The sequence below is a fragment of the Phoxinus phoxinus genome, assembly GCF_949152265.1.
Source record: "Phoxinus phoxinus genome assembly, chromosome: 20".
Lineage (NCBI taxonomy): Eukaryota > Metazoa > Chordata > Actinopteri > Cypriniformes > Leuciscidae > Phoxinus > Phoxinus phoxinus.
In genome coordinates this window covers 10,742,567-10,763,561 of record NC_136895.1, presented here as the reverse complement: position 1 = coordinate 10,763,561, position 20,995 = coordinate 10,742,567, and the positions used below count along the sequence as shown (strand labels likewise).

Below are 20,995 nucleotides of genomic sequence, written 5' to 3'. Positions count from 1 at the left end.
AAGACATTTATAATGTTACAAAAGAATTCCATTTCAAATAAATGCTGATCTTTTGAACTTTCTATCAAAAGAATTTCATCAAAGAATCCTAAATTAAAAAAATGTATCAGTGTTTCCACACAAGTTTTAAGAAGCACAACGGATTGGTGGCTGTAGTGAAGCGCATGACAGAGGAATGAACAAAATAGTCTTCAAAAACAATAAACAGGAGAATAACATGGAGAACATTAAAGATGCAGGACCAAGAACCAACTCAAACTGAGGGCTTAAAGGGGAACGCGGTAACTTCGCCATTTCTTCGCTTTTGTTGTCGCATGTTTTCTCAACGAGCTCCCCCTACAGCTCAGGGGCTGGACATGTAGAGGACCGTTTCTTCTTCCTCAGCCTCCTCCTTTGTACTGCGGTTAATGCAGAAATTGAACAGACTCTGGACTGGACTCACGAACTGCAGCTTTCTCTGGAGCTGGCTCTTGAACTTCACTCAAAAGAACAGGCTTGTGAATATTACTGGAACAGACTCGTGAATTTTACTCACTGGAACAGACTCTGGGAATTTACTCAACTAAATCTGAACCATTCAGTCAGAGAACATAGTTAATATATTCCAACAATGACGAACTGAATCTACCGGGAGACAGGAACTGATACAGTCTGTCATTCACTCCCTACCGAAAGCAGGCCTCGAGCATGTGAGTGCTCCAGCTCACCCGATGGTAATACTGCAAAATATCATCCACAGATTGCTCCAAAGGCCAACTGCTCTATAGGATGGGGATGATCTTTAGCCTGTTTCTTTCGTTCAGCCAGATCTATAGTGTGTGGGGTCCTGTATTCTGTCACGGATTGGTGGCTGTAGTGAAGCGGACGACGAAGGAATAAACAATATAGTCTTTAATTATAACTTCAAACTCAATAAACCGGAGAATAACACAGAGAACACCAACCATGCATACATCGACGATACAGGACCAAGAACTAACTCAAACTGAAGGCTTAAATACACAGAGCACACAAAAGAGCTAATGAGATTAATTAACAGGACAACAGGATCAATCGATGAAACACAAGAAAACTGGGTCAAAAGTGACAGTTTTCAACATTGATCATATAAAGAAATGTTTCTGGAGCATCAAATCAGCATATTATAATGATTTCTGCAGGATCATGTGACACCGAAGACTGGAGTAAGGATGCTGTAAATTCAGCTTTGATCACAGGAATAAATTCACATAGAAAAAAAGTTGTTTTTAAATTGTAATAATATTTCACAATATTACTTTTTACTGCTTTAAAAAAAAAAAGCAACCTTGGTGAGCATAAGAGACTTCTTTCAAAAACTCCCTTCCTGAATCATAACATTTCAGTAAGTAAAAACGCAGTCAGGAAGATAGATGGGGTGACCACCTGGTTATTGCTCTGTTGCAGGACAGCTGATGGGATTTTGCTGGACAACGCAGGACACATGGGAGAGAGATAAATGTACTACTATTAGACTATGTAAATATTGATTCACATTAGTCGGAAAGCCTAAATGCCATGATAAATATATTAAACTGAATAACAGACTAGTCAGTAAAATCACATTTTATACTAAAATAAATTTCCTTAAGTAGTGACTATGTTATGTTCATTTATTAGACTATACAAACATTCAATGCATTTTACCAGATTCAGTGCATCTTGGATTTGGCAGTTTTGATATTATAGATATATAGATATTTTTTTTAATTACCTACAATTTGAGATAATTGTAGCAATATTAACAATAATATATTATTATATATTGAGATAATATTAACAATAATAAATTGTCACTCTAAAGGTCCTTAAACACTGATCCAAATTTTTTTATGATGGACGAAAGTTTCGCAGGCAGTGTGCAAGCGTGATTGACATAGCGTGAGGTCATATTTATTTTTTACGCGCGAAACATTCGCGAATTTCGGACTCACTGCAGGAGCCTTAAGACCCAACACATTATTTTGTGTTTTTGACTGTTTAAGCGCAATAAATAGAGAAAAATAACTATATTTAGTACTGAGAGGCGGCTTTATGCTTGCGCTCTTTGGGTGTGAGCACAAAATCTGCGAGAATGGGTAAAATTATGCGCAATCCCATACCGAAATTCAAGCCCTTTAACACCAACAATATTCATCGGGACCAAATGAAGGTTTGTGTGTAACTTGCTGTCGGAGAGATGAGAGATAGAAAGCGCAGCTGGTATCGCGTATTTATTCAGTGTTTTTTTTTTAGTATTTCAGTATCGATATGTATCGAAAAATCAATATTTTTGACAAAAAAATTATATTATATATAAAATTCAACCCACCAAAGTGGCTAGTAGGAGTGACTGCGTTACACGGCACTGCTGAAATACATCCGCATTTGGCTTGGTTATTTTTCCCGATCTAGCTAGAACATTTTTAAATGCCAATCACAGTTTATTATTATATTTATTAACTGTGCTATTGTAATTTCAGGAAAGAAAAAAATACAGGCATAATTGAAATGCGGGACACTGCTTATGAGGAAAGCTCCCAATGTCGGGACAGGTGGCCACCCTATAGATAAATGAATAAATGTGTGTTTACCTCACTGCCACACTTCGAGGACTCTTCAGGTTTGCTGTTATGAGGAGACACTGATCTTTCTTTGGCTTTATGTTCTTCCTTCTGTAATGCATAAAAAAGCAGTGCTATTAAAATATTGTGTTGACGGGTGAATTTACATTCCACTCCTTTTATTATATAACGAATAGGGAATCATAGTTTTCTTAAATCTATAGCGTCTATTCTGTTGTTACTGTAACAATGTAGTTGGTAACTGAGAGGTAACTGAGGAAGTGTTTATTCATTAAGGCCCACAGAATAAATATGCAATTGTTTTGTAATTTATTCATTTGATCTTCATGCAATCCTCATTCGTTCTTATTCATTATCCCTTTGCCGTTCTCATGACTGTACAAGACATGTAAAGGTCACTGTGCCTAGGGTCATGAAGGTCAGTAACGCACCACATGTATCCACTAACACATACTTGCATTAGTAACTCTTTAAGTTTTACAGGTCACTGCATGTTAAAAACGTGACTATGAAACATTGGTAAAGGTCTATATCAGATCACGTTTGTCCCAACTTTTCTGGATTTGGAGTTGAAATCTTGTTTAATAAAGCAGTACATTTAAATATTTAAAGTTTTTAAGTGTATATATTTTAAAGAGTGTATAATATTTAAAAAAAAAAAATATTTTGATATAAATAAGATGTATTATATAATTCTAATTATATCTAGTATTCTTACTAGTGTATGATTTAATATTTTGTGATCAGATGAAACATTATACGCAGTTGTATTACATTACAGTTGTTCCTAAAATGATGTGAAATGTGTAGGACATGCCTTATTTTGGGACTCTTTCTCCTCCTCCTCTCGTCTCCGGCTCGACCTCTTGCTGCGTCCTCGGTCTTCATCGATCCGGTTGGTGCCGGTGTCGTCCGTCACGTCTGACTCCGAGTGTCTCGGCCTGTGATGGTCTCCACCGTCCCGTCTCTTAGTTTTCCCTTCATGTCTGTGATGCTGCGGCCTGCTCGGTTTATCAGTCTTGTACAGCGAGTCTTTCTTGTAAAAGTCATCTATGGAGTGGTAGGAGGAGAAGGAGGAACCCTGAGGACTCCCGCGGGGGTACCAGTCCCTGCCCCGCTCGTCCCCGTGCCCCATACGGGGGCTGATCCGGTCCCCGGTTTTAAGGTAGGGTTTCCTGCGCTCGGACAGCCACCCGTTGGCTCTCTCCTCTTCGTCGTTCCTCCAGTCGTCTCTGTCACGGGGGTCCTCGTCGCCTCGGGAATAGGACGTCCAGTCCCAAGAGGCCCGGCGCGGCCCCATGCCGTTGCTCCAGTCGGGCCGGCAGGGCGGCCCCGGGGGACTGTGTGCAGAACTACACGAAGTGAAGCTCGGACTGTGGGAGCGCGGACTCAGAGAACGGCTGATTGGGCTGCGGGATCTTGCGCGTTCTGGGAGGTACCTACACAAACCAGCAGCGGATTTGAGACAATGATAAAGAACATTTTTAAAAACACAAATGCACTCTCTCACTTTCACTTTTCTTATATTAGGGTGACCAGACGTCCCCGTTTTTCCGAGGACAGGACACCGAAACACAGGACTGTCCCCGTTTTACAGCACGTTCAAAACAACCCGCAAATACACAGCAAAAATAGCCCAACCATCATAACCAACCAGCAGGTTATTGATGGTTGGGCTTTTTTGCTGTGTATTTGCAGATTGTAACAGAGCAGTCGTGTAGTGATTATTTTCACCAACAGGGGGAGCTGTAAGCTACGTTCATTACTTGGTAGGACACCGCTAATTTAGCCATGAAGAACTGAACCTTTTTTTGAAGAAGAAGAAGAAGAAGAAGAAGAAGAAGAAGAAGAAGAAGAAGAAGAAGAACTTAACCTGGTCGAGAGCGGAGGACGGTTATTTTTCTTTCTTTTTTTCTTTTTTTTCAGAGCATGTATTGAACTTTTTTACTTAAATGACTTAATTATTTCTTGCAAAACATACAGAGATGACATATATGATATACAACTATGTATACAATACACAACATGTATTAACAATATGTTCAATGTCATCAGAATACAAAGGAGCGCAATTATTTATCATCAGTTGTCAAAAAAAGACAAGTTTCATTAGTTTCAAGGTAGTTACATACTAGACTTGACTATAATAATATAATAAAAGTCCCGAGGGTCTGCAGGGGTCCTCTCTATGATGTCATTTCCTTTTTAATGTTTTTTTTTCTGCACGACATGACTTGGATTTGGAGGCCAAAAGTTTTTCAAATGTTAAGCAGCGAAGCTGTTTTTTACTGTTATAATAAAACAAACAATAGAATAAATAATAATAGAAGAAAATGCCAAACTACTTTTTATGCCAAATACTTTTTTTCTTTATTATGATACCAGGACAGTTGCACTGACCCAGACACTTTTGACTTTATACCCTCCAAAATTTAAATTAGGATTTTTAGAAATTAGAAATTCAAATCATGCTCGTAATAGAAAATATGTATTCACATAATTGTACATACAAAATGTATTTTTGAATATATGTATAGTTTCAAACCCAAAAGAGTCCCTTTAAAACCTGCTTACCTGTCCGTCTCCTGCATCTCATCTCGCTCTCTCTGGGAATTGATGTCGTGGATGATTGAATCGACATCTTTACCTGGTTTCTGGATCAGAAAGCAAAACACTCTGAGTTGGGTTTGTTCAAGTCGCGTGAGGACGACGAGCCGAGGCGACACATACCTTTAGCTGCAGCTCCTTGTACCTCTTGGACATGCGGATCAGGAGTTTGTGTGCGTTGACTGTGGCCGGCTGCAGCTGGTAATACTGAACCATGGCCTGGGCCGCCTCCACGTACGCCATTTCAAGAAAAGCCTGACAGAAAGCGTGCGTGAAACATAAAATCTGTCAAATGGGATCCGAACAGATCTTTTAAGATATTCTTTTTAATTGCGCAATAAATCTTTAAGACAGTTACAAGATCGATTCAACGCCAGGCATTTCGGGCACATGTCAAACTTGGCACTGGACCCAGAATGTGATCCAGTTGGTACTAACAGCGCCAATCAAAAAGTCAATCAAATGTGATTAACGAATCGTGGTGACGGAGACATCATCGGTGTCAGGGTTTAAAGATGAAGTGCTTGCCTAAATCTATTTCTGCAGTACTCCTCCAGCCTGGCACTATTTACAACAAACTGTACGATAAATCAACTCCGGACACTGCTATCTTCCTTTCAAATGAGGTAAAACTGTTATTTAACTGAGTAATACAGCTTGCAAACTTTTACTGGCGTGAGGGCGGGGCCACCACCTGTCACTCACATGAGATCCACCAATAGCAAACCACAACCATACAACCAATTCCCCATTGACAAAATCAAGTCCCGCCCTGCGTTTGTTCTTGTTCGAGAAGCCGTTTCACTCACAAAAGCATGGAAGCTTTTTTCCGCCACTGAATAAAAAATAAAAAGTTTACATCTCTCAATTCTTTTTTACTCAGAAATGTGTGATATAAACTCGCAATTGTGAGTTAAGTCAGAATTGCAAGATATAAACTCGCATTTCTGACTTTTTTTTTGCGCGCAATTTTTAGTTTATCTCGCAATTCTGACTTTTTTCTCAGAATTGCGAGTTCATACCTCACAGTTTATATACCGAGACTTTATAACTCACAAATTTGCATGTTATAAAGTCAGAAATATAAGATATATACTCACAATTATTATAGAGATATAAACTCACAATTCTGAGAAAAACAATATATTCCCTTCAGAATTTGATTATATGTGATCCTTGTTATTTATTAATACGTTTATTTGTATAGGGACAGTACAAAAAACATGATCCCAGTCAAATCTGGAAAATATGTATTGCACATAGAGAGTATAGCGAAAGCTAATTTGCATCTCAGGTTATGATGAAAATCTCCTTTAAAGTTGTCCATTTATGTTTGCAAATTGCGATTTTGCTGCATTCACTCACAAAAATAAATGTTTTATATATTTACGGTTTTTAATGATTTTTGGCATAAAAGAAAAATTTATAATTTTGACCCACACAATGTATTGTTGGCTATTGCCACAAATATAAACCGTGCGACTTGTGACTGGTTTTGTGATCCAGGGTCACATTATATCTCGCAATTCAGAGAAAAAAAGCCAGAACTGTGAGAGAAAAAGTTGCAATTACTTTTTTATTTTTTATTCTGTGGCGCAAACAAGCTTCCATACAAAAAGGAAGAAAAGACTATCATTTCAACAATATATGTTGACCCAGGAACGTGTCTAACTCTGCAAAATCAGGATCCTGACGATAAAGACGTTGATGCAGGAACATGTTGTGTTTGGTGAAATCAGGATTTGAAGTATACCTGGTGCGTCGAGCGCATGAGGATGTAGTTGGTCACTTTGCCGAAGGGCAGTCCCAAATTGATGACATCATTCTCCGTGCAGCTGCCCTCTGGGAGATTACAGATGTGGACCACGCGGCCGGGACACGCCTTACGCTGAAGAAACTGAGAGAGGACGGGACACGATTAAACATACCGTCCTTAGATTATACACACTTTTTCATCTGATCAACAATGGTGGGAAATGTTTAAAGGATAATTCCGGTATTTAACACCTTGAGTCTATATTGTAGTTTGTTTTGGATGAACAAGAGTGGTGGACAACATTTTTTTGACAATGGTTCCTCTCTCGAGTTTTTGACTATAAAAGAATTGGCCATGGACCCATTTAACATGTCCGAAAATGTCATTAAAACAGCCAATAATGTTCGTTTACAAAACTGTTAAACTCACCGAGTGGTTAGTGGTGTTCGTTGATGATTATAAACAATATATCGTTGCAATATATGATTCCAATCCGTTTATTTTGCTATAGTGGAACTATTTTTTCAGACACTTCACAACCGTGTAACTTCCGCTCAATGACGAATAAAACACGACAGAAACTGTATTTCGCAACGCTTTTTGTTTCTGGAACATCAACTAACATCACTAATCACTCGGTGAGTTGCACAGTTTTGAAAACTAATGTTAAAGGTTGTTTTAATGACATTTTCGGACATGCCCATTGACTCCAATGTTAAATGGGTCCATGGCCAATTCTTATATAGTCAAAAACTCGAGAGAGGAACCATTGTCAAAAAAATGTTGTCCACCACTCGTTCATCCAAAACAAACTACAATATAGACTCAAGGTGTTAAATACCGGAATTATCCTTTAAGAGCATTTGAATACATCAATTAAATATATGTGAACGTATTTGTGGCTAGCAGTTACTGTGTGATCTTTTTATACCGGACACAGTTTGTTAAACACCTGGCCCCTGCTGTGCTCACTACCGCCCCCTACTGGTGCTGTAATACTGGTGGAGCAGCTGAGGGTCTGCATGGCCATTAACACACTACATCATCAGGATCTGATTGATCATTTAAAAGCATAAGCGCACTTAAAACTTAAACCTGATCAGAAAACGAGAGATATCAATGTGGGATATCATAAATGTTAATAAAAATTAACCCATGTTTAAATGTATTATTTGAAATGAAATTGAATGAATGAATGAATGAATACATACATTTAGCTAATTAATCCATATTATAAAATTAAAATATATAAAATACCAAAAATCTGAAATCGATTTTGAAATTGATAAAAAAATTGTTTAAAAAAATTGAAATTTGGATAATAAATATTACATTTATTCCATATATAAAGTCTCTCTAATATATATATATAAAAAGAAAAATTCACAAAATTAAACCTAGTACAAAAACACAATATAAAGACTTTCTAACTACTAAAACAGATAATAGAAATTGTATAATCATTCTATATTATTATATCTTAATTTAAAGATTCTAGAAAGGAAATCTAGAAAAAATCCACGATTAATCTACACTACCGTTCAAAAGTTTTGAACGGTAGTGTAGATTAATCTCACTACGACTGCGTTTATTTGATCAAAAATGCAGTAAAAACAGTAAAAATGTGAAATATTATTCTGATTTAAAAAATATTTTTCTATTTGAATATATTTAAAAATGTAATTTATTCCTGTGATCAAAGCTGTATTTCCAGCATCATTACTCCAGTCTTCAGTCACATGATCCTTCAGAAATCAGTCTAATATGCAGATTTAATGCTCAAGAAACATTTATTATTACTATCAATGTTGAAAACAGTTGTGCTGCTAAATATGTGTGTGTAAAAAAACAACAACTATTTATTAAAAAAATACTGATGGCAACATTTTACAGTATACCACAATCTAAAATAAAAATGTGCATAAATAATTCTATATTATGCTCGTCACATTCTACAAACAATAAAAAATGTAAAATTACATTTTCAACATTATCTTTTTATACCTGTGTATGTATCGCACAATCTAAATACTCTAAAAATAACTAAGTCAAAATGATGTCTTGTATTATTATGATTAACCGTAATATAAGCTTCAGTGAGGTGTGATGTGTACAGGGTGTTTGATTGACAGCAGCAAGTGTGAGGGGCGCTCAGCCCACATCAGCGCAGGGTCAGAGACCAGGGTCAGTGTTTACACTGCAATTTACACACCGTACGAACAGTATCACAGTGCAAGGACCACAGAGATCTGCGGAGTGCGTGAGAAACGATTAATGATCTGCCGACTGTGAGAATCAAAGTAGAGAAACTTGTGAATGAAGTTCCTGTAAATGATTCGACCATCATACTCTCAGACCGGATCTCAAAGTAGAGCCAAAAAGGTCTTAAATCAATGTTGGACTGGACACGGTTGATTTCTGGGTTTATCTGCGGCCGCCGGCTGTAACAGTTTGAGCAGAGCTTGTGATCATTCGATGAATGGCATCCTGTCAGACTTTCCCTTTGCCCAAATGTGCCAAAAAAGGTCACATTAGTTCTACCTCCATAAACACATACCAAAATAGCCCCCCAAACAGGCGGTTTATGCCTCTGCTATAGGCTATGCTAGTCTGAATGTAACTCTGAATGGCTTCTATGTGCCGGGACAGTAAACCGCAACACCGGTGTTTTGGAGTTCATTCAGCTTGTTGTGAGCAGTCAAAGCTCGAGGTTCTGGCAATGATCAAGGTGATTATGTTGAAACGCTGGGTTAAGCATAACTGGCATAGCAGTGAAACCCTGAGGGGCTGTGGCTGCTGCTGATTGGCTGGTAAGGACTGCCCTCAAAATATATATTTTTTTTATGATTGGTCAACCAAAGCAGCTGAAATTCAAAGTATATGTGTGCTTGTTTGCAGAGATGGACAGAATCAATTCCTGAATAAAGAGAGAGAGAGAGAGAGAGAGAGAGAGAGAGAGAGAGAGAGAGAGAGAGAGAGAGAGAGAGAGAGAGAGAGAGAGAGAGAGAGAGAGAGAGAGAGAGAGATGCAAAAAAGAAGATCTTCAAACAGGTTTCCCCTAAACACCTCCTATCTGTCATTGGTTGGCCAAACGGATAGCTCCGCCCCCAAAGCCACGCCATTGGTCAGTGTTGCCATGCTGGGCTTGGATGGCTACAAAGCCACATTTTAACATTTAAAATAAACCTACTAATGGCGTAAAGTTGTCTGCGTATATTAAGTTGCAGCTTTATTATAGTATCAACATACAACATAGTGTATATTCATATTTTAAATTAATTTTATTTTTCTTTCAAGTTTAGTTAAGGTTTTAGTATTTTTGCTCTTTTATTTCAGTTTTAGTTAAAAGAGAAATGTTGCCTTGGCAACTAGCTGAAATAAAATGTATATATATATATTTTTTTTTTCAGTTAACGTTTATTTTATTTACAAAGTAACAAAAATGCTTTGGTAACACTTTACAATAAGGTCCCATTAGTTAATGCTTTTAAAGAATTATTATAAATTTTGGTTTATCATTGTTCATACATTGTACACAACATAACATTTGTACATAACATTGTAACCTTGTTGTAAAGATTTTACAGTGCTTTTTTTAGGTTTAGTTATAGTTAACTACTGTTAATTACCCTGTTAAGAATTGATATAGTTAATTCCCAAAAAAGTTACACACAATGTCAAGCAAGTCTTTTGGAGTATCTTAACCCTTAAACGCATACCTTGGGTTCCTTCTCATTAATTTGTTTTTTTCCGAGTTACACATCAACACTCTTAGTATTCCTCCATCAATTCATTATAAACAACATAAGAAAAATAAATTTAATACATTTTTCTATGTAAAAAGTGTATAGGGTCACTTGCGACCCAAGATAGGAAATTTACATTTAAAGTCCCCGTGAACCGGAAGTTACAGAGAAGTCGTTTCGAGGGGGAGGGAAGGATAACGTATTTAAAGATTATAAGGGTACATTAATTTTTAAAAATGAATGAAGTGCACAGATAAATCATTTATAATAAAAACTACAATATTACATATAAAAATACGAATTGTAAAATTTGATTTCATGGCGACTTTAACATTTACATTTAATAATTTAGCAGACGCTTTTATCCAAAGCGACTTACAAATGAGGAGAGCGATAGAAGCAGTTAAACTAACAATAGGACAACGATATGCAAGTGCTGTCACCCTTTCCAGTTTAGTCTAATGCAGTATTTGTAATAAAAAAAAAAAATTCTACACAACAATAATTGAAGTGCAGTTCACCTTTATTCCTCAAGGTGGCCATATCTGACACACATGATGAAGTGACGTTGACAGTGAAGATGATATAAAACATCAGCTCAAACTTGAACCCATCCAAGCTCCAAAAGGTAAGATTTATTGTTACTCTAATATCAGGAGAGTTTTATATTATCGTGATGACAGATAGAGATCCATCCGTGTTCGATATAGATCTGGGTCGCTGAAGACCCGAATATGTAATAATGATCGGCGAAACAATCATGCATTTTAGGGTTAAAGCCACATATGCAAATAACGACAAGAGAAATTAGTTATAAAAGATAATTAATTAAATACGCCAAAAAATACTGGCATATTTCTGACCAAGAGAGAAAGATTAATGTTGCAATATGTAACATTTATAATGTGTTCAAATGAAGTTTCCATAAAGCAAACAATATTTTTCAGCCGTTTGGTTTTTGGTCATTGCAATGGTTTGAAAACAAACAAAAAATGTATTGGTAATTGATTGCATCTGGTTATGTAACTGCAGAGAATTGCAGTGAAATGCATAGCGCTGTAATACGAATGTCAACTGAGGCACGATGAGATTTGTCATGAACACATCATAAATTAGGACAACGAAAGGCAATCTCTTTGGAGATCCAGTGATGTCATGCTACAAATGTATTCACGTCTGTTTGCTTATCTAGAGAGGGTTTAAACTGCTTTACACAAGCCCTGAAACAGGTTCATCTGAAACCTATAGCATGCACTCTCTGAATTTCATAGATCTCCTGGCATTCCTCCCGTCAGGAAGCCTTTATCCCCACGGATCGGGTTACGATTCTGTGGGCAGAAATTGAATTCCCAGCCTCCGAGCCTCCAGAGAATCCCGGAACGACACACACATCTTGATTACTCGGACAGACGGTTTGATCTGTCGATGCTGAAAATACAACATCCATTTTTGTGGACTGATTTTTTAAACCGAAAACAAGAGTTTTTGCATCCTAAACTAAAAAAAGCCTAAAAGAGTTATTAAAGCGCCGCCGCCGCCGTACAGCTGCAGTATAACAGGTGTGTTTTATAGGAGCTAACATTAGCCCGTGCCTTCACTGCTCCAGTGGACTAAATCATAAATAACTTGGCTAAAAAGACCACCGTAAAGAATCTTTGTGCAAGTCTCTGAATCCACAAGCTGGCAACTGCATAAAATGCCATCCTGCACAGGACACGGTTTGACGTCGGCGCAAGGTCAGAGCATCTAATCCAAAACAATGCTTCACGCCGTCCATATGCGAGGATCCATCAGTCGCACTCGGGACACGCAAACAGCCGCCCGTCCGAGCGCTACTCGCGTTACTACACTACACGCAAACAAAGAATGAGCATGAGAGAAGAAATGAAAAATAGACTGTCAGAAGATAAACCGATGACAAGAGTAATGAAGAAGAAATGCATTACAACAATGAATGAAATATAATATATGTCTGTAATTGTAGCCACAGTAATTAATCCATTATAATATGTACCTATCATGGATACACTACCGTTCAAAAGTTTGGGGTCAGTAAGATTTAAAAAAAATTATAATAATAATAATACTTTTATTCAGCAAGTTTGCCTTAAATTGATTAAAAGTGCCTGTAAAGACTTTCAAATTGATACAAAAGATTTCTATTTCAAATAAATGCTGTTCTTTTGAACTTCCTATTTATCAAAGAAACCTGAAAAAAAAACTATCACGGTTTCCACAAAAATATGAAGCATCACCACGTTTTTAACAGTGATAATAAATGCAAATCGTCATATTAAAATGATTTCTGAAGGGTCATGTGACACTGAAGACTGGAGCAATGATGCTGAAAATTCAGCTTTGACATCACAGGAATAAATTACATTTGAAAATATATTCAAATAGAAAACCGTAATAAAAAGTAATAAAATATGCTGTATTTTTGGTCAAATAAACGCAGCCTTGGTAAGACTTATTTCAAAAACACGTAAAAATCCTACTATCACAAAACGTTCGAATAACAGTGTACATCTTCAAAGAGTAAAATGTGTTAGACACATTAAACACATGATAAATTAATCGGGGTGTTATAATGCATTGCACTTTAGTCTAATAACACATATTATTAACCAAGGAAATATTAAAAATGTCGTTTCCATTGATGACAATGTAAACTGTGATTATAAGGCGCATAAGTCATATGCTCGTCATCTGCAAATGCCGTAACAGTGTCTCTCTCTTGGTAACTTGCTTTCCGTTTCTGTTTATCTCCGTCTCTTCTCAGTCCTTGACCTCAAAATGGCCATGCTTTGGTTTACTACACTGTACTCACGTATACAAGAAACTATTATTCTTTTTTTATTCTTTTTTTTTTTAAGTGAGACAGAATATTAAAATGAATGAATGAATCAGAAATGAATTGTAAAGTTGTAAGATTATATATAAAAATGTACTGTTAATTTGTAACATTCGCTAATTACAACGAAATACAGTGAAAGCGACTGCAGTCAGAAGATGTTTGAGATTCAAAAGTAGCCCGTCTACTAAAAACAATCTGTGGAATATCTACAATGTATCAATCTACAATTGATCAGACCATCAGATCTTTTAGCTAAAAAGCCAATAAAATTTATTTTTCATCTTTTAAGTGATGAGACGTTCTTCCATTGAGCGAAGTCACAAAAAAATGTGTGGTTCCAGTGATATTTTACTGAGAGACTGTATATTGCTACAATTGACAGAACGTTTTTTTTTTTTTTTTTTGCATATATGCGCATAATTTTTTTGCTAGCAATTATATATAATAGTGTTTAAGAAACATAGTTTTTTTCAAATCACTTAGCACTGGCAGGTCTAGCAAAAAGATTAATTTGGAGGCTGATCCCACAGCTGAATAAAGTCCCTGCACAACAAACACAAGTGTTCAGTTTTCACACGGAACCAGATCAGTCTAGCCTGGTGCATTCCCACCTCATTACAACAGCATGACAACACAACAACTGCTGAGCCGACCCTGTTCATTTAACTGAAAAAATACAGTTGTGCTCGAGAGTTTGCAGAGCTGTATATTCACAACAGAAACGATCCTCCTATCTATGCTTCTGAACCACACTTATCCGTGAAACCCTTTCCTAGTAAGCAATGACCGAGCTGTACAATACTGATCGCTTCCACCTGTTCTCAAAGAGCTCTAGCTGTGAAGATGGCTCAGTTGTCCTTTGAATAATAACCGTTAGACTGTGATAATAAGCACTAAGTAATCTGTCAGTCATTGAAATAGTGTGACCAAAATATCGCATGCTCTGTATCTCAACACTCTTGGCTTCTTTACAAACCATGTGAGCTAAAAGAACAATGCTATGAGATAAGCCAACAAACACTCAGAATTAAAGACCTCATCAAAAAAAAAAGCTGGGTGAAGTTTTCAGGATTACAAATCCACACCAGTCGAAATATTTATTCCTTGATCCATGTCTTTTTAATGGTCTTTCCCCATTACTAACCTTTGCTCCTGAAGTAAATCCCGGCGCTGAGAGAGGAAATGACATGGCTGTGACAGGCAAATATGAAGCATTTCCAGTTGAAACATCTGTAGAAAACAGGACATATATCCAAATATTAATTATAAATAATACATTTTGAGGAATACATCTATTTTTAACAACCATGTTGCAAATTGTTCACATCACCTTACTTGAGGACCCACTAAAAAGTCACACCCCATGAAATAGTTTGACTAAAGACATTTTTGTAAGCGTGTTGATGTATTTACTATTGAAATTAGGGCAGGGAATATTTTAGTTTATTTAGGGCTTGTAGTTTTTAGCCAATAGCCTTTAGTTCACATACCAGCCGACAAAACCAAATAAAAGCCATTTCTTTTTCAACCAATTTTTTTGGAAAAGGATGTGAAGTAAAAAATGTGACATTGAATAAAAAAAAAGTGCGTTAGCATAACCGAAGACACACAGATTAACTATCACTGCGTCCAAAATCGATTACTTCCCTATAGTATGCGATAAACAGTAAGTAGTAGTATGTCCGAATACATAGTATTGGAAAAACAGCATAAAAAAGTCCCCGGATGACATACTACTTCCGGCGAGATTCTGGTGTGGGCATTCGATGGTCACTTTACTATCCCATGAAGCCACGGGAGAGGATTAACGGAAGTGAAGGTTTGCAAATGAAGCTGGTAAGTCACGTGACAGTAACACGTACACGTTTTGCTTCTTGCTAATGCTAGCCAAGGCTAGACGATCAACATATTGTACAAAACTGTGATTACACCCCTTGAGTACAAGATGATTCATCAATATTTTTAGAAAGAAAGTTTTTTTAAACAAAAACTGATCAGTGAATAGTTTTGTTTCCCAGTTGTTTCTGACAAAAACAAAAACTGTGGTGTTAACACACGTCACTCAAGTGTGTGCCAGACTGTAGACACTCCCCCGCAACTGAAGTGACAGCCCTAAAAATAGAGTCCTCTCTAAAATCACGTCCCAGAGTTTTCTGTCTCCTGAATTTTCAGCACTTACATTGAGGGACAAATTAGGAGATTTGTCTTACCTTGACTGGCAGCTGATGTGTATGCCATAGTGTTACTCAATGCCATGTTGAGACATCCTTCAGACGACACAGGAAAGTGCACTGCTCCGAGCGGCGGGCTGCGAGGGGGACAGCACTGCATTTAGATCCTAAATCCCAGTGCATCTGGTCTGACTATATCTTATGACACCGCTCAAATTCAAGTCATAACTCTCTCTATATGGAAGAAGACTCTTTATAAAATAACTCTTGTTTAATACAGAGATTGGTTGTACTCATAAAATGCTTAACAAGAGTATCACAGGCGATGACCTGTAGGTAATAAGGATCAAAATAGACCACATACAAACAAGCCCTTTAAAAATATCTTGCTTCTACACCAAGTTAGCAACGATTAGCCTCCCATGAATCAGAGTTGGTGGTTTATCAACATTGTAGACACTTAAAAGTTACACTTAAAACAGCCCTGTACATCAATTGATGAAGGTTGTAACATGGTACAAATGGTATTTTTGTCAGTACTCACCTTTCAGTGTAAAGCGAACAGTTCTGCAGATGTAACTTGCCCTTCACATGCTGGTCCCAGTCCTGAAAACAGCACACACACACAAATACACACATAAACACGATACGCCTGTCAGATAGACTTCACTACGATCCTTCTCTATGAGAGAGAAAGATTCCCCTGGCGTTGCCACAACCTGAGCCAATTAGAGAGCTAGTAGTTCACCGCAGAGAAAGGGCGAGCAAGAGTTGAGAACGAATGCGATTACGACAAACTCCTGCAGAACAACTGCGTCCTCCCCCCCGTTTCTAAACCTGCCTCCACTCGACACATGCCAGCTGCCACAAAAGCATTTACACCCTAACAAATGAGCCCATTTTAGCAGAGTATCACGAAAACCCTCTCAGTTCTGCAGAAATAGCTGGGGAAAACAGTTGCTGGAGTCGAGACCAACTGGATCTCAATCCTGGATACTGGATGCTGAGTTCTGCAGCTGAGACATCTGGATAGACTTATGTAGGTACGGTACAGAGTTCATAAGCAGAATTCAAAGCCTAGCATACATTCGGCACATGTAGCAAATTCTTGTGAGATTTGTATTCTTACAAATATTTGATCTAGTATTAAGATCTATCTTTGTGATCCGATCACAAGTATTCTGCATTAAACAGGGTCCAGCGGGTCGAAAACAGTTTATGATCCAATCTCGGTTGATCCGATCTCAAGTGGACAGTGCTAAATGGTTTCTTATCCAATCAACATTCAGAGTATTCATTAACAAATGTGACCACATTGAATTTGCAGTGCAAATGCTAATCCATCTTTGAAGTTGGTGCGAATGGTCCATTTACTTTGATCTCAACCAACAAGTCAGATCTACTCACCTTCAAGTTGTAAACCTTCTTTTCACAAATGGTGCACTGATGGGGTAGGTGTGAAGGTGTCGTCCCATGATAGTCATTGAACTGGTGGGGTTGTAACGACAAGGTCACCCTTTCTTCCCCCTGGGAAACCTGTGGCTGCTGTTGAAATCCCCCTTGCTGCCCGATGGGTGGGCCAGTCCCTGGTCCACATGTAGAGTTAAACTTAGGATCTGCTGTGGGTTCCTCAGGGTTATACAACTCTGCCCTCTGACCCACAAACCCTGGTCCGGGTGGTACCCAACCACCAGGACCTGGTCCTGTACCCATATCCATCTTCCCCAAGTTGATCGGACCTTTCCATTGCTCCTTAGTGGCTGATGAAGAAACAGATCCTAGATTCTGATCGTTGCTTCCTCCCATGAAACAAGTTTGTTGTACTGGGGTTTCTGTGGAGTAGAAGTCTCTCTGAAAATTGCTGTGGACATTGTTCCTGGGTTGTGTAGCAGCTCCACCATACTGTCCTCCATCACATGGTTTATTAGCGACCACTGAATTACCTCCCAGATATCCAAATTGCAAGCGACGGTCCGTGTCCGCCGAATATGTTCCAGCCTTTTTGCCGAAATCATTGTGCTGACTAGCTTTCTGGTTGGACACCCCACTGTAGGCAGTGGGCCTGATCCCAGTGGGATTTGGGTTAAAGCCACCTCCAACCAGTTGTCCTAGGGCAGCATTTGGGGGTGGGAAGGCTATGGGTGGAGGCGGAAAGGCTCTGCCGTGGGCCTGGGCCATACTTGAACCCCGGAGATGGTTGAAGAGAGGCTGGGACATGGCCACATTGGAAAGGACCTGATTCAGGACAGTGGCTGCGGCAGCAGTATTAGTGGTCTGGGCGAGTTTGAGGCGGTGAAGGGTGAGCTGGGCCTGAAGCTGAGCCAGCTGAAGACCTGCAGGACTCAGCAGCAGGTTCTGACCCACTCCACCATGAGCTCCTCCCAGAGGAGCAGACTTATTATCAAGCTTTTCTCCTGAGGTACTGTGGAGACACATAACATTTTGTCAATTAAATGATAATGTGCCACGGAAAATGTACACAGTAAAAACTAGGCATCAGCAAACACACCACATTAGTGTATGGTTACCATTTGATTCTGATTTAGTAAGCAAGTAATTGCAACCCTCTACAGCCAAATTTCACAAAAGGCGACTAAAAAATGTCTTTTTAATTAGCCAATGGGCAGTAAATTGAACGATTACAGTCGCCTGTAATTAAGTAGCCTGGGAAAACCCACACCACTTTCAGTTGTAACTGAGTTAGGGTCTGGCAAAGCTCCATAGACAATTCATTTCCACAGGGGTGTCACCAACGGACGTCGCTCAAATGGCTCTGGGCGCAATTGGATAGATCTAAAACCAATCAGAGCGACGGAGAAACATCTGAGACTCTCAGCAATTATCTGTTTGTGTTTTTCAGGAAGATGTAGCAATGGCTTCTGACAAGTTTTGCTGTTTTTGTAAATGACAGTTTTAAATCGCTTGAAACAGACGCGATAGCTGATTCGAACGAGTGATATTCCACGGCGGCATCCATCTCTGTAATGTACAAAATCTGCGTCACCGTCGCTGCTCTGTTGTCATCGTGTAAAGCCTGCCCCAACGTTTCTGATTGGTGCCGCGATTTCGACGGATTGGAAATGGGTTTTAATGGGCTCTTTGCCAGACCCACTTGCAGAGCAAATCTAAATTTGCCGGAAGTGGTCTGGGTTTTCCCAGGCTAGTAATTAAGTTAAGATATAATTTCATTGCCTGCTGAGCTTTATGCACCGTCGCTTGGTTGAGAGCGCCCTGCTCTGTTGCTTTCTCTCACACACGCTGAAGAGTCAATGAGCACATGCAGGGCTCATTGACAAGAACTATCACTGTCCCAATCGGACCAGTGCTACGTCGTCATTAAAAATGTTTTTTAAGCCTTGTCAATTTAACCATTCAAGCACAAGAAGATGCGATGTATTGTATTGATATAGCACAATTCATACATTGAAGCAATTCAATGTGCTTTACAAGAAAAAAAATAATTTTTAAAAACATCAAAACAAATGAAAACATCATAATAATACAAGATACAAAAGGGAATATAGGCTATATAGATTAAAATGGGATAAAAACATAGGAAGCTGTAGGTACAGGCCCTACAGACTGTTTACTTGACTTTAATAGTGTTTGAAATGTATATTTATATTATATTTATCTAGATTTTCTTTTTCTATTTGTATTGTTCTTCCATTCAATGTAAAAAGTCTGGCGAGTAAAATTAAAAATTTTTACTACCCATTGGCGACTCAAGCATCAGTTTGTCCGTAGGGGGTAGAATTGCTTAATTTTTCCATAAAACTTTTCTGGCTACTCAAAAAAAACAACAACAACAACTCAAAGCTCTGTTCTAGGAACTTTCTAAAACCCCAAAACTAAATGTTCACAGAACATTACAGGAACCAAAAATGGTTACATGGGTCACTATTTTAGCGAAAGCTCTTGAAATTTAGTTTTTTGTTTTGCAAAACCTCAAGGTGCTGAAATGGGTTTTTTTCTTGCTCCGAAACATTCTTCCTGACTAGACATGAGTACAGAAACTGTAAACTCCCTGTCCCTGTTTGAGTGGACTGATTAATGCGCTCACATGCTTGCTAAATTTAGCAAGCACTACTATCAATCAAAATATCTGAGCAAGCCTGATACCACTCTCGCTGAGCACACACCCTCCAATCCAAGAGCTGACATAAGTGCCAAAGCCCCAAGAAAGAGTTGTAATAGTAGAGAAAGAGGGAACAACACTGTTTCTCAAAGGTACAGGCCCTAATAAGGGGACTCTTTCATGAGGTACATTCCAGGTGTTCTGGTGTTTCAAATACAAACCAAGGTCATGCATGAGCGGTCAAGAAACAACTGGAACAAGGAGAGGCCCTCAGATCCTCTCAAATCTGAATTTGTGCAACTGAATCTTTTGGGGGGATTAACACCTCTCCAGAGTAGTGCTGGAGACATTTAAGATTATGACATGGTCTTACAGGAGCCTTTCCAGATCGTAAAGTTCACACATCAATACCAGCTCTAAATAAGTTATCCCTTCTTTCTTTAGACCACAAAATAATCAGATAATAGGCTGTTTTTCTACTCATTACACAAATGTTCATATTTACAACACACATTTAATTAAAGATTTGCATGTAAGCGACAGTCCATTGCTGTGTTCCAGTTCACCGTGTTCAATGACTTGTGGGTTAATTTAGCTCTCCACTTCCCGTGAAGTGATATACTAATGGATTTCTTCCATTTGTGGTATAAGGTGTCTCTGACCCTGATTTTGAGTCTCACGTAAGTTGGCCGAATACACTTTGAAGTCCTTCGCAGGGCACTATAAACAACTCGAACACAACTCTAGAGTGAATGTGTAAGGACAAACCAAAATATCTATACCCAATGCACGGCTACATCAGTATTTCAAGCATTAGTCTAATCTAATGAATATAGAGTTGGAACGGGAAATTGGCAACCAGGCCACCTCTGTTTCAAGCACTTCTGATATTCATGGAGGGTTACAGTGACTGTCATCTGTCAATGGCCGCGTATCCACTGTCACTTCCGGGGCTTGATCGGGCCTTGACAGGGCTTCCTCGGGGGCCATGCAACGGCCAGGGTTTTTTGGCCCGCTGAGTACATTGGTCCAAAGCGGGCCAACTCAGGCTTGAGGAAGAGTTACGAACAAAGGCAGAGTTTATCTCAGTCTGGAGATGGCAGCGCCGGATTATTTAACATCAGCAAGTTACCTATACAAGTTAACATCAGCAATGTTATTTTTATAAAATGATGCAACAACTTCCTCTGTTTCTCTG

At 38.5% G+C, this 20,995-nt stretch overlaps 1 protein-coding gene across 3 annotated transcripts in view; it reads right to left on the bottom strand.

Moving 5' to 3' along the window:
- Positions 1-20,995, bottom strand: part of rbm20 (RNA binding motif protein 20) — a 68,540-nt gene that overhangs the window by 7,244 nt on the left and 40,301 nt on the right. For all 3 annotated transcript variants that reach the window (XM_079593655.1, XM_079593656.1, XM_079593657.1), the window contains exons 2-10: positions 17,127-18,141; positions 16,264-16,325; positions 15,759-15,856; positions 14,693-14,778; positions 6,943-7,086; positions 5,313-5,444; positions 5,157-5,236; positions 3,400-4,021; positions 2,592-2,672 (exon numbers count right to left, since the gene is read on the bottom strand). In XM_079593655.1, the coding sequence (XP_079449781.1) occupies positions 2,592-2,672; positions 3,400-4,021; positions 5,157-5,236; positions 5,313-5,444; positions 6,943-7,086; positions 14,693-14,778; positions 15,759-15,856; positions 16,264-16,325; positions 17,127-18,141 (2,320 nt within the window). The remainder of the gene's footprint in view (positions 1-2,591; positions 2,673-3,399; positions 4,022-5,156; positions 5,237-5,312; positions 5,445-6,942; positions 7,087-14,692; positions 14,779-15,758; positions 15,857-16,263; positions 16,326-17,126; positions 18,142-20,995) is intronic.